Raw genomic sequence first — 14,894 nt, 5'->3', positions numbered from 1 at the left:
ACAGAAAACTTTACCTCCTTCCTCTCATTAAAAGTAGAAAACTGTATGGTGACAGATGGTACCTATGCTTGTGTGAGCACAGCATAATGTATAGTTATAGAGTTGTTGAATTACTATGTTGTACACCTGAAACTAATTTATTATGTGTCGCCTATACTTCAATAATAAAAAAAAAGTAGAAAAACAAGTAGCTCTAAAAACAGCTATAAAATAAAGTCAATTTATCTTTCTGAAGGGAATCAAAAATGTTTCAGGGCAAAATAGCAAGTAAAACATCAAATATTTAAAAATCTTCTCCCTTAGTTTGACTACTTGTCACAAAAAAGGAATAGCATAGGAATCAAAACATAGCAATATCCCTTTAAACCTTATTTACAATTTTATTAATTTACAATTATTTTACAATGAAATAAATTTGTCCATTAAATTATTTGCTAAAGAAATATAGCCAGAGGGACCCCGGGTGGCTCAGTCAGTTAAGCGTCTGCCTTCAATTCAGGTCATGATCCCGGGGCCCTAGGATCAAGCCCCACGTCGGGCTCCCTGCTCAGTGGGGAGTCTGCTTCTCCCTCTCCCTCCCCCAACTTGTGCTCTCTCTCACACTCACTCTATCTCTCAAATAAATCTTTAAAATTAAAAAATTTTAAAAAAGAAATATAGCCAGAGTATCCCAATTCCTAATGAAGAATTCATTATTAAACATATTCTATACCTTTTTCATAAATATGCCTTCATTATGCTTATAATAAACTATAAAAGCTAAAATGCAAAGGAAAAAATTTCTATTTGTTAGTATGATAGAAATATGAGGTCAATTTCATGCTTTCAATTTCCATTAATAAAATGCTTTTACAACAAATAACACTCATGTTTAAAGTTATCCAAGGACACCTGGCTGGCTAATTCAGTGAAGCATACAACTCTTGGATCTCGGGGTTGTGGGTCCAAGCCCATCTTAGGTGTAGAGATTACTTAAAAATAAAATCTTTAAAAAAATTAAAAACTAGGAACGCCTGGGTGGCTCAATTGGTTAAGCGTCCAACTTGATTTCGGCTCAGGTCATGATCTCAGGCTCATGGAATTGAGCCCCGCATCTCATTGGGCTCCACACTCAGTGGGGAATCTGCTTCTCTCCCTCTCTCTGCCCCTCCCCCCTCTCAAGTGTGCTACCTCTAAAATAAATAAATAAAATTAAAGTTATCCAGATAACTAAGTTAGAAAAAAAAAAGCAATCACTCTTGGAAGGACAAAACAGCTGAACAACATAAACTAAAGTCCCAGAAGAATATGGGCTCATAGGAGCTGAGGAAATTCTAATCTTAATCAGAGAAGGAGATTAAAATAGAGAACAAATAGCCCAGGTCATTCTGCTAACACTAAGTGACATGAAAACAATCACAATGTCGTCCACAAAAGAGCAAAGGCATTCGCCAATTCACATGTTTTTAAATGCCCATTTAAGCGGTTAGGAACGTCTACTGTATTTTAGCCACAGAAACAATAAGTGGTACTTTAAGACTACCAAGGCTAACCCCACAAAATCCTGTAAAATCTATACTAAAGTTGAAAAGCATTACATTTACAACGTGGAGAAAAACTTAACAAACCTTATAATTATACACAAAATTTAATAAAAGATTTTATCTTAATGCTAACATTTCAGAAAAAGTAGGGTTTTTCCCTTGTTTATTTTTAGTATTCTCTACACCCAATGTGGGGCTCAAACTCACGACCTGGAAATCAAGAGTTGCATGTTCTTCCAACTAAGCCGGCCAGGTGCCCCTCAGAAAAAGTAGTTTTAAGGGCGGCCACAAGTAAAAGGGACTTCTAGAGATTCTTAGACATTCTTTGTGGGATTTGAACACTAAAGACACTAGTTCTTGGTTATGTCAGGGCTACTCCTATTTATCAGCCATCATTACAATATCATTTTACTGGGGGGAAGGAACTTATAAAAAGGAGAAGTAATGTGAGCAGAGGAAACTGGGAAGGGAGGGGCAGAAAGGGAAAGGGCTCAGGGAACACTACCCAGACTCAATCCCCCTAAGACAGAACGAAGGAAATTCTGAAGAAATGACATTTCAGTTAGCTTTCTGCATGGACTACCAACTGGAGCCCTTAGACCAAAGCTTGACTGTTGGCAGATACCAGCCAAAGAATGTATGTATTGAGGAAGCAGGCAAAGGCAGGTGAAAGAGAGCACTGGCAATTCTGTCAATGAGGCCACGCTCATAACTATTTTTGGTTTCATACATGAATCAGAACAACCATGCAAATTAACAATAATCTGGTAGTTATTAAAGATCCATACAGTCCCATTTAAAACTGAAGAGTAATCACCCTGTGTCACACTATTTACAGTTTTCTGAAAATTCTTTCTCTTATTTTACCCACATAAGATTTCAATCACAGACAAGATCAAAGTTAACTGAGAAGTTATAAACTTGTTTTAAACATAAGGAAGAAAAAAAGTTAAGTATCCAAGTGCTTTCAGGAAGGAGTCTTTCTTTACTTTCTTACAATTCTGGCAGTCAAATGACTTATTCAAAAGAAAAGGCATTATAACAACCTCAGAAATCTTTATGAAAGATCATGCAAGTTTATAAGCAGGATAAACTGGAAAATAAGTAGGGGTGCAGGCTAGGAATGTCAAGTCTTAAAACGGGTCTTACCCAAATGACCGAAAAAAAAAAAAAGGCTCATTTGTTAAAAAATGCTTTCCACTCAAAAATTCAAATGTTCTTTAAAAATCTTAATCATATTAATATTTAATTTCTTATAAAACAAAAGTAAATCTATAGAAAAACATTGTTTTTAATCTTCTATTCACAAAGGCATAATTTAAATAACTATAATGAATTTTTATTTAATCATTTTTTATTTAAAATAGATCACTGGTTATAAATTATTTCTTCCAGATTGAAAAAACTGTTATGGGTTCTACCTTCAGTGAAAGCTACATATGAAAATGCTTTAACCTTACTAGACATAATTGCTTTTGTTTTTGCCCCTCCTTTTCTAAATCCAAATGCCTAATTTTAAATTAATAAATGTAAAATAGTAAAAGCCTTTAAAATTAAAATTTACATCCTGTTTAATTACATCTTACTTAATAAATCATACTTGTGATATGCAGTAAACAACTCCTTTGCTTTTAATGTTTTCCATGACAACTGACTTTAATAAGATCCCCAGATACTACCTAAACATAACCAGCTTTAGTAAAAACACCACCTCAGTTTCTGGAAATTTCCTAGTGCAAACAAAATCGAACAGTTTTTCCGTACTAGCTTTTCTCTTCTGTTTATGACTGATAGCTAGTCTGTATAATTTTTAATACAGCTAGCAACTGCTGATATTTGGCCAAATATACCATGTCACAATGATAAAAGCCAAGCAATATATGACTATTATGCAGATCAAACACCTATATACAGAAATATATAGTCTTACTATAACTACAGTTTTAATCCTAACGGTAATATATTCATATAAAGGCTTTATATAATGTGAACTATCTCATAGCTTTTGTTTTTCATTCATAACAATTTAATGGAAAACAGAACATCTATTAATTTTGACCAAGCCAAAAATAATAGCTATGATACTTTTAAAAGTCTTACCTCTGTAAGTTGAACTATCATGGCTTTTATTTTCACTGAGGATCCGGCATAAATGCAAACTAGAATAAAATAGAAATAATCTGCATTCATTTCCAATTCTAATATAGATGACCCTTAGAAAGCAAATTATATCAACTAAAAATATTTGGAAACGTATAAGATGTATTTAAAACCATTAGTTTATAATGAGAATAAAACAAACCTAAAAACCCTAATTGGTCAGAACTGGAGGATGCTAGTAAATCAATTCATTATTTTTGAAAACTGGAAATGAGTAAAAAACACTTAATCTGCCTTTCACATATGAGCCAATAATTGATAAGAAATGTCTCTGTACTGAAGTATTTCAGTTAATAAAGAAAGAATGACAGAAGAATGCCACCATTTAAAGATCCCTAATAAATTAAAGGATCTAAACATCTATCAGGAACTGTTTACATCACAAGAAGAGACAAACATTTTGTGTGTCCTAATCCTGATGAAAGAATACACCACCCACCTATGAAGTTGTCTTTAAGAAAAAAAAAAAAAAGCCATGAACCTAAATTCGAACTGTGGGGAAACTGTACAGACAATGACCCAGTCTCTTCAACAAATACCCTGCAAGGAAAAATTAAAGATGCCAGGGAATCCTCAGGTTAAAAAAGGCTTGAGAGATACATCAATCACAGTGTTTGGATCCTGTTTCAAACAAGTATTTTTTTTCAAGTATTTTTAAAATTAATATTTCTGAGTCAACTGGAGTATTTTATAAAGATCTTATAAACTTTGGGGGCGCCTGGGTGGTACAGTCAGTTAAAGCATCTGACTCTTGGTTTGAGCATCTTGCTCAGGTTTGATCTCAGGGTCATGAGATCAAGCCCCACGTGGGCTCTGCGCTCATCAGGGAGTCTGCTTGAGTTTCTCCCTCTCACTCTGCCCCTCCCCCTAGCTCGCTCGCTCTCTCATGCTCTCTCTCTCAAATAAATCTTCAAAAAAATGATTTTATAAATTTTATAAAAATGTATCTTTAAAAGATAATACTGAAATATTCACGGATAAAATGGGAATGGGAAAATGGGTGTGGGGTATTAGGTGAAACAAGACTGGCCAGCAGTTGAGAACTACGAAAGTTGATTGATGGATGATTTCATTAGTATTCTGAATACTTTCTCATCTGTTTGAGATTTTTTTCCAATAATAAAGTTTAAAAACAAAAAACCTGAGGGGCGCCTGGGTGGCTCAGTCGTTAAGCATCTGCCTTCAGCTCAGGTCATGATCCCAGGGTCCTGGGATCGAGCCCCACATCGGGCTCCTGCTTGGCGGGAAGCCTGCTTCTCCCTCTCCCAGTCCCCCTGCTTGTGTTCCCTCTCTCGCTGTGTCTCTCTCTGTCAAATAAATAAATAAAATCTTAAAAAAAAAAAACTGAAAGTTGAAAAAAAACATATTTTAAGTACCTCTTCATTAGATTAATTTAAATATTGTAAAGAAGGACAGATATACACAATACAGTGAAAAGAGGTATGCTTAATTGGAATTCCAGAAAGAAGAGAAAACAGGGACAAAAACGATTTTTGAAGAAATAATAGCCAAGAATTCAGTTTTCTAGAACTGAAGTGAAATCCACAACTGGACACATCATAATAAAGCTAGAGAAAACCAAAGACAAAATCAGTTAAGCACCTGAGGGGGAAAAAAAGACAGTATCTTCAGGACTTCTCAACCAGAACACTGAATGCAAAAGATAGCTGAAAGATACATCCAAAGTGCTAAAACAAAGTATCTGCCCACCTAAAATTCTATACCCAAAAAGCATAGTTCCAAGTTCCAAGAAAAGGCAAAATAAGGACTGAAGTTCAGACAAATAACTGATTCACACACTAAAATAAACACTTAAGGACATTTTTTAGGCAGAATAAAAGTTATTCCAGAGAGAACTTTGGAGTTGAAGCAAGAAATGAGGAAAAAGTGGCAAGTATATGGGTGATTCTAAAAGAATATTAACTGATAACAGTAATAGTGTCTTGTGGTATTTAAACATGTGCAGTATTAAATATATAGATAAATGGAAAAATAATATTGAAATACATCAAGACTTATGTGGGTTTATCCCAAATACACAAAGTTGGTTCAAATTAATTCACATTAAACTGACTTTTAAAACTCATACGACTTCAACAGATGCATAAAAGACATTTGACAAAATTCAACATCCATTCACTACTTTTTTAAAAAAGACTTAAAAATAGGAATAGAAAGGAACCGTTATAATTTGGTAAAGTAGCAGTTCTGATAGTGTGGTTCATGAACCCCTGATCCCCAAGACACTTTCTAGAGTTCTGCAAGGTCAAAACCATATTCATAATAATACTAAGACTTCATTTCCCTGTTTTGCAGTATTAACATTTACACTACCAGTTCATTTCTTTTTTTTTTTTCTTAGAGGGGGAAGGGGCAGAGGGAAGAGAGAGAATTCTCAGCAGGCTCCACACCCAGCTTGAAGCACGACATGGGGCTCGATCTCACAACCCTGAGAGATCATGACCTGAGCCGAAAACGAGAGTCCAACGCTTAACCAACTGAGCCACCCCGGTGCCCATGCACTAACAGTTCAAAAGAAAAGGAAGGAAAGACTGCTGGCACCTTAGCACATATCAAGGCACTTGCACCAAACTGCTTCATTGATTCTCCGTGACCAAGAAATCAAAGGAAAGAGGGACACCTGGGTGGTTCAGTTGGTTGCGCATCGGACTCCTGATTTTGGCTCAGGTCATGATCTCAGGGGTTCTGAGATTGAGCCCCACATTGGACTCTCTGGTCAGTGGAGAGTCTGCTTGGGATTCTCCCCCTCTGCCTCTCGCCCAACCCACGTGTGCATGCTCTCTCTCTCTCAAATCAACCCTTAAAAAAAAAAAAAAAAAGGAAAGGAAAGAATAAAGCCAGTCCCGTGTAAGATGTCACCAAACTATTTTATTTTTCACCATCATTCTCAAAACAAAAGCCAATTTCACTTAAGAAGGTACTTGATGGGAGTGGCATCAGCAAGATGGCAGAACAGGAAGTCCCAGGTTCTCCTTCCTCCCAAAGAAACACCAACTCAACAACAATACACATACCAATTCCCATCATGAGAAATTCAGAAACCAGTTAAGAAGCTCCTGCACACCAGGTGAGCACTAAACCAACTGCATCAAAGCCAGCAGGAAAATTCATGTTACCCTTTCACCACAGTCCTTCCTCCTGGCACAGCACCACACAATTAGGAAAAAAACCTCCCAGCTCCCAAATTCCCCCTGAGGATGAAAGAGAAGACTGGACTTTATATCTAACATTCCGACTTGGGATAGGGGCTGCCTGAGGAACTAGTTTCTTTCCTGAACATCTTGGAGCACAGACAGGACCTTGTGTACCCTAGGTGCCTGAGGCCTGCTGACAACAACAACAAAAAGCTGGGTGGCAAGCTGCAGATCCACAGAATCCATAGTACAGCAAACAGAAACCAATATAGCTCAGTAACCTCTCCCTCAGGGGAGAAAGAATATCCAACATTCCAGCTTTTGGGGGGACTGCCTGGGGGGACTAGTTTCTGTTTAGACTGACCTAGGGCAGTGACAGCATCCAGCCTACTCTAGCTGCCTAGGGGCCACCAAGAACAAAAAAGAGCTGGGTGGTATGCTGCTACTTCATAGGACCCAGAGTACAACAGATGGACACCAAAGGAGTACAAGCTTCTGAAAAAAAGAAACTGGAAAATTCCTTTAATGTGGAATCTACACACATAAATCCAAAAGACACATTCCAGGGAAAAGGTTTGAGAAGCCCCCAGAATCTATAGCCAGGCTGATTGGTAAAGGCTTTTCCCTGTACTAAGCAGGTCCATAAAGACTGGGAGAGAGGAGTGTTCTTTCAAATATAATCATACAAACACAAAATTAAAAAGAACATAAAGAGGGGCGCCTGGGTGGCTCAGATGGTTGGACATCTACCTTTGGCTCAGGTCATGATCCCAGAGTCCTGGGATCGAGCCCCACATTGGGCTCCTGGCTCGGCAGGGAGCCTGCTTCTCCCTCTCCCTCTGCTTCTCCCCTGCTCATGCTCTCTCTCTCTCTGTGTCTAAAATGAATAAATAAAATCTTTAAAAAAAAAAAAAAGAATGTAAAGAAACAGGGAAGACGGCCCGATAAGAGGAACAAAATGGGTCTCCAAAAACTGACTCTAAAGAATTAGAGATACGTGAGTTACCTGACAAAGAATTTATTTATTTATTTTTAAATGTGTGGGCTTTTTTTTTTTTTAAGATTTTTTTTTTATTTATTTGACATAGAGAGACACAGCGAGAGAGGGAACACAAGCAGGGGGAGTGGGAGAGGGAGAAGCAGGCTTCCTGCCGAGCAGGGAGCCCAATGCGGGGCTCGATCCCAGAACCCTGGGATCATGACCTGAGCCGAAGGCAGACGCTTAACGACTGAGCCACCCAGGCGCCCCCTGACAAAGAATTTAAAATAACCATCATAAAGATGCTCAATGAGCTCAGGAAAATGCAACAATAAAATGAGATTTTCAACAAAAGGGCAGAAAATATTTAAAAGGAACCGAACAAATTCTGGAGCTACAGAATGTAATAACCGGGGCCCCTGGCTGGCTCAGTCAGTAGACCATGAAACTCTTGATCTCAGAGTCATGAGTTTGAGCCCCATATTGGGCTTAAAGAAAAAAAAAAAAAAACTAATAACTGAAAAATAAAAAAAGAGGTTCAAAAGCATTTATGGATAATCATATGCAAAAGAATGAAATTGGACACTTATCTTATATCATACAAAAACCAACTCAAAATGGATTAAATACATAAATTTAAGATCCAAAACTGTGGCATTCCTAAGAGAAAAGCTTTATGACATTGGTCTTGGCAATGATTTCTTGGCTATGACAACAAAAGCAAAAACAGACAAGTAGGACATCAAGCTAAAAATTGTATGCACAGCAAAGGAAACAGAATGTAAAGGCAACCTATGGAATGGAAGAAAATATATGCAAACCATATATCTGATAAGGGGTTAATATCCAAAATATATAAGGAACATCTATAATTCAATAGCAAAAAAACAAGCCAATTAAAAAATGGGCAAAGAACTTGAACACATTTCTCCAAAGCAGACATACAAATGGCCAATAGTTATATGAAAAGATGTACAACATCACTTAACAAGAGAAATGTAAATCAAAACCACAGGTATCACTTCTGTAAGGATGGCCATTATAAAAAAAAAAAAAAACAGAAACAGAACACCTGATAAAGGAGTTATCCAAAATATACAAAGAACTCTTAAAATTCAATTAAAAAATTCAATTTAAAAATGGGCAAAAGCCCTTAACAGACATTTCACCAAAGATATACAGATGGCAAAATAAGCATATGAAAAGATGCCTTACATTATATGTCATCAGGGAAATGCAGATTAAAACAAGATACCACTACACACCTATTAGAATTGCCAAAATCTGGAAAACCGCCAATACTGAATGCTATTAAGGATGTGGCACAACAGGAACTCTCAATCATTACTGGTGAAAATGAAAAATGGTACAGCCACATTGGAACAGTTTGGTGGCTTCTTATAAAACTAAACACACTCTAACCTTATGATCCAGCAATCTCACTCCTTGGTATTTACCCATATGATCCAGCAATCTCACTCCTTGGTATTTACCCAAAAGAAGTGAAAACTTATGTCCACACAAAAACCTACACATAGATGTTTACAGCAGCTTTATTCATAATTGCCAAAACCTGGAAAAAACCAAGATATACTTCAGTAGATGAATGGATAAAATGCTATTATTCAGTACTGAACAGAAATGAGCATTGAAGCCATGAAAAAACATGGGGGAACCTTAAATGCATATTCCTAAGTGAAAAAAACCAATCTGAAAAAGCTGTATAGTATATATTCTCAACTATATGACATTTTGGAAAAGGCAAAACTATGGAGAGAGTGAAAAGATCAGTGGTTGCCAGGGGCTGGGGGTAGCCAGAGAGATGAACAAACAACACAGAGGATACTTAGGGCAGGGGAAATACTCTGATATTCTAACAGAGGATACATATCAGTACACGTTTATATAAACCCATAGAATATACAACACCAAGAATGAAGTCAAAGGTAAACTATGAACTTTGGGTGATTGTGATGTGTCAACGTAGATTCACCAACTGTAACAATAAAGGTACCACTCTGGTGGGGAATGTTGAAAATAAAGAAGATAGCTATGCATGTGCGGGGGCAAGGGGTAAATGGGAAATCTCTGTACCTTCTTCTCTATTTTTCGGTTAACCTAAAACTGCTGTCAAAAATTAATTCTTAAAAAAAAAAAACAAAACAACAAGTGCTGGGGAGGATGTGGAGAAACTAGAATCCTTGTGAATTGCTGGTGGAAATGTAAAATGGTGCAGCAACTACGAGTAGTATGGAAGTTCCTCAAGTAATTAAAAATAGAACTACAACCCAGCAATCCCACTTCTGGGTATTTATTCACAAGAGTTAAAATCAGGATTTCAAAGAGGTATTTGCACTCCCATGTTCACTGCAGCATTATTCACAATAGTCAAAAGGTAGAAACAACCAAAATGCACATCAACAGATGAATGTATAAAGAAAATGTGGCATATACATACAACTGAATATTCCTTCAGCTGTAAGAAGGAATTCCTGTCATATACTACAACATAGATGAGCCCTGAGGACAGTATGCAAAGTGAAATGTCAGTCACAGAAGCATAAATACTGCAGGATTCTGCTTATATGAAGTATATCTAAGGGAGTCAAATTCATAGAAGCAAAAAGTGTAATTTCAATGGTTGCCAGGGACTAGAGAAAAAGAGAAATGGGGAGTTGCTATTCAATGGGTATAAAACTTCAGTTACACAAGACAAAAAAGATCCAGAGATCTATTGTACAACATTGTGCTTATCTTTAACAATATGGTACTGTTCACTTAAAAATTTGGTAAGGCTGATCTCGTTATGTGTTTTTATCTATAATAAAAAAATGTGCTTGATGAAGTAGTAAAAAAAAAATATTACTTTAATTAAATCCTGAGCCCTGAGAACACATTTTTTTAAGAACATATATTTTAATATTCTATGTGACAAAATGGAAGTTACACATAAAGCATTTCTGCCACACACCAAAATACTACAGTTGTCTCCAGGAAAATCACTTAAGCAACTGTTTAAATTGTGAGCTGAGCTAGCCACTTTTTCATAAAATGCCATTTTTACTTGAAAGAACAACTGACAAACAATGGTTATTCAGACTTGGGGCTTTGGCAGGCGTTTTCTCAAAAATGAACCAACTGAGCCAGTCACTTCAAGGAAAACAACTGAGAGTATTTGTTGCCAATGATAAAATGTGAGGTTTCAAACAAAATTCCAAATAGTGAAAAACTTACAGCTGCGACCATGGACTTGACTAATTCCCAATTCATAAAAACTTTCCTGATTAGTTCAGTGATGATACTAAAGAATGTGGGTTTTTTAAATTTAATACAATGTACTGTGTCAATATTTGGAAGAGCTGCATCATTCAGTGAACCAGTATTTCCCAACTGACCAATGCATGATGTTGCAAAATAATGCATGGGTAAAGATTTCAAATAAAAGACAAATGCATTTTAATTTAACATAGTACAAAAAGTTCACTGATGTGGTTTTGGATTTGGCATTGCAACAAACCATTAAGAAACTACCACCTGACAAATTTTGACATGATACCAAAGAAGAATATATACAATTACCTGGAAAGACTATTAAAATTCCCCTCCTTTTGCCAACTATTTATCTGTGTGAGGCTGGATTTTCTTCATATACATCATCCACAACAATATATTGCAAACCCTACTTCATAGCACATATAAAAATCAACTCCATTTAGGTAAGGCTTAAAAATGAAAAGCAAAATAATATGTTTCCAGAAGATCATAGGAGGATAAGTTCATTTGCCTTGGAATGGGGAAAAGACTGCTTAAACACAAAAAACTACTAATCATAAAGCAAAAGATCAATAAATTTGACATTAAAATAACTTCTGTTCATCAAAAATCACCATTTTAAGAGTGGAAATGCAAGCCAAAGAGTAAAAGATACCTGCCACATATACACTATAACTCACAAAGGACACAAATACAGACTCTATAAAGAACTCCTACAAATCAATGAAAGAAATGCAAACAATCCAATAGAAAAATGGAAGAAAAAATATAAAGAGGCCTTTCGCAAGAAATCAAAAATCCAACCAGCCAATAACATAAAAAAATGCCCATGGGGATGCCTGGGTGGCTCAGTCGGTGAAGTGTCTGCCTTCGGCCCAGGTCATAATCCCAGGGTCCTGGGATCAAGTCCCACATCGGGCTCCTAGCTCAGCGGGGAGCCTGCCTTCTCCCTCTGCCTGCCACTCTCCCTCTGCCTGCCACTCTCCCTGATTGTGCACTTTTGCTCGCCCACTCTCTCTCTCTCTCTCTCTCGGACAAATAAATAAAATCTTTAAAGAAAATTAAAATTAAAAAAGATGCCCATGAAAATATAAGCCCCAATATAACACCATTACATAAATATTGACAAAAAATTTAAAGTCTGACAATATTAGGGATGCCTGGGTGGCTCAGTCCATTAAGCGTCTGCTTTTGGCTCAGGTCATGGTCCCAGGGTCCTGGGATGGAGTCCCACATCAGGCTCAGCGGGAAGCCTGCTTCCCCCTCTGCCTGCCACTCCCCCTGCTTGTGCTCTCTCTCTCTCTGACAAATAAATAAAATCTTTAAAGTCTAACAATATTAAATGTTAGCGAGGATGTGAAGCAAGGGGAACTCCCATACACCTGCTTTTGGAAGTGTATTTTGAAATAGCTTCAGTTTATAGGAGAGCTGAAGTTAGTCACAATCTAGAACCCAGCGATTTTCTACACTTCAGTATATATCCCACAAAAACACATGCTTATATACACCAAGATACTTGTATAAGAATGTTTCATTGGCGCTGTTGGTAATAGTTGAAATTTCAAAGCAGCAAAATTGTTTATCAATAGCACAAGAAATAAAATTATGGTAGAGTTATGCAATGGAGCATCTTGTAACTATGAAAATCAAAGAATGGCAAATACTTGCAAAAATACTGATGGATCCTAAAGACATGATGTTGCGCAAAAGCAGCCAGATACAAGAGAATACACCCTCTATGATTCCATTTATAGGAAATTCAACAACAAACTTAAGTTTATAGGGTAGTAAAACTGTAAATAAAAACAAGGAAGAGAAAACCATAAATGTCAGGATAATGGTTACCATGGAGAGGAAAAAAGTGTGCAATCTGGAAGGCAGTTGTCTTGATCTGGGTGTGAGTTACATGGATGTGCATATTACACTGATTCTTTAGGCTCTACATTTAAGTTTTATGCAATTTTCTGCATTGTTTTAATTGCACAATTTACAAAAAGAAATATTCTTTTTTTTTAAAGATTTTATTTATTTATTTGAGAGAGAGAGAGAATGAGAGATAGAGAGCATGAGAGGGAAGAGGGTCAGAGGGAGAGGCAGACTCCCTGCTGAGCAGGGAGCCCGATGTGGGACTCGATCCCGGGACTCCAGGATCATGACCTGAGCCAAAGGCAGTCACTTAACCAACTGAGCCACCCAGGCGCCCCCAAAAAGAAATATTCTTATTACAAGTTGCACAAGGCTCTAACAAAAAAGAAAACCAATGAATGCGTGTTTTTTACTTTTATGTCTAGCAATCCTTTTTCCGCAGTCAATAAAACAATTTTTAAGACTTCCAGAATATCACTCTATTATCACACCTAAAGTGAAATATGCCACATTACAATCACCCACACAGAGATTATCTACTCTGCAGATTATCTATGCTATCGCAGCTCACCACTCTGTCTTTTGATTATTTCAATACTCCATCATCATGATGAGCAGAGTAAGGTTGTTTAAAGGCAATAAAGTAAACTTTTCTTGGTCAACAATTCACATGTAGGTCTCACAAAATTATCTTCAAAGTCAAAGAATAAAAAGGCCTTGCCAATGGAGACTAATTAAATCTGCATAGTTTGAAATTTTCATTTAGTTATTAGTTTCTTAACCAACTCCTATTAAAAAACAAAAAGAAAAATTTTCAGAGAGTACATTATAAATGGTAAAATAAACTGATTTAAGTTTGACCCCAAATACTTTCAACTACTTCCCTGAAAACTAAACAGGCTTTCCAATGTGCTGAGAACAGTGGTAAAGCTTTTAATTTCTCAAAATGTTAAACCTACCACAAGCTTATCTGAAATATAAAACAAAATCAATCTTCCTTCCAACAAGCAACAGAGAAAAATCTGCTTCAGACTAGCATCAGAAAATGTAACCTAAAAATGTCTACCATCTAGCTCTTTTCTGTTAAGAGTAAATATAGAAGAAAGTTGGGGCGCCTGGGTGGCTCTGTCATTTAGGTGTCTGCCTTTGGCTCAGGTCGTGATCCCGGGGTCCTGGGATCCAGCCCCGTGCTGGGCCTCAGGGAGCCTGCTTCTCCCTCTCCCTCTGCAGCTCCCCCTGCTTGGGCTCTCTCATTCTTGTTCGTTCTCTTCTCTCTCTCTCATATAAATAAGTAAAATCTTAAAAAAAAAAAAAAAAAGTATATCAAGATCACTTCAATATTTGTTATAAAGTATTAAAACAATTCCTTGTGGTTCTCACTGTCCCCAAAGGTTCAATTCCCTTTAGAAAGTACTAGTACGAAACATTGGTTTTTGACAGAAGAATGGAATGGAATCAAGTAACTCATTGTTCCCTTTGTATCCAGACTACTAAAAAGCAAGGTCAAATATTCCTTATGGTAAACATTACATGCTTGTTTACATTTTCAATAGCTTCATTTTCTGTTTGTTTTAATAAGTTTAAAGCATATCTTCCACAATAATCCTTCCAGTGGGGAGGAGGGAATGTCAGTGTTCCCACCTCATCCCACCTAATCTAATGGTACAGCCACTGTTACATAATTTTAAGAAATAACTGAAACATAATTCCATCTTGTCAGTCACAAGGCCACAAACATACTCATTAGAATGTAGGTGATAATGTCATCATGAACTATTAATTAGCATCTCAAAGATTTGCTCAAATTGTGTAAGGAATTACAGATGGTTTATTACGATAAGGCAATTCACCTGCATAAGATACTTTTATTTCCCTAGTATAAAACAGCTCTTCTCTAGTTGTAGGAGGAAACTAAACCAATTGCTAAGAATGTTTCCC

The 14,894-nt window shown here is 36.7% G+C and overlaps 1 protein-coding gene across 14 annotated transcripts in view; it reads right to left on the bottom strand.

Moving 5' to 3' along the window:
* THOC2 (THO complex subunit 2) overlaps positions 1 to 14,894 on the bottom strand; it is a 114,032-nt gene that overhangs the window by 93,954 nt on the left and 5,184 nt on the right. For all 14 annotated transcript variants that reach the window (XM_073879187.1, XM_073879186.1, XM_073879188.1 and 11 more), the window contains exon 2: positions 3,624 to 3,682. In XM_073879187.1, coding sequence (XP_073735288.1) covers positions 3,624 to 3,682 — 59 coding nt within the window. The remainder of the gene's footprint in view (positions 1 to 3,623; positions 3,683 to 14,894) is intronic.

This window comes from Callorhinus ursinus, unplaced genomic scaffold (assembly GCF_003265705.2).
Source record: "Callorhinus ursinus isolate GAN/ISIS: 27379988/994484 unplaced genomic scaffold, GSC_fseal_2.0 scaffold33, whole genome shotgun sequence".
Lineage (NCBI taxonomy): Eukaryota > Metazoa > Chordata > Mammalia > Carnivora > Otariidae > Callorhinus > Callorhinus ursinus.
The sequence above is the reverse complement of the archived record's forward strand: the minus strand, read 5'-3'. Positions and strand labels throughout refer to the sequence as shown.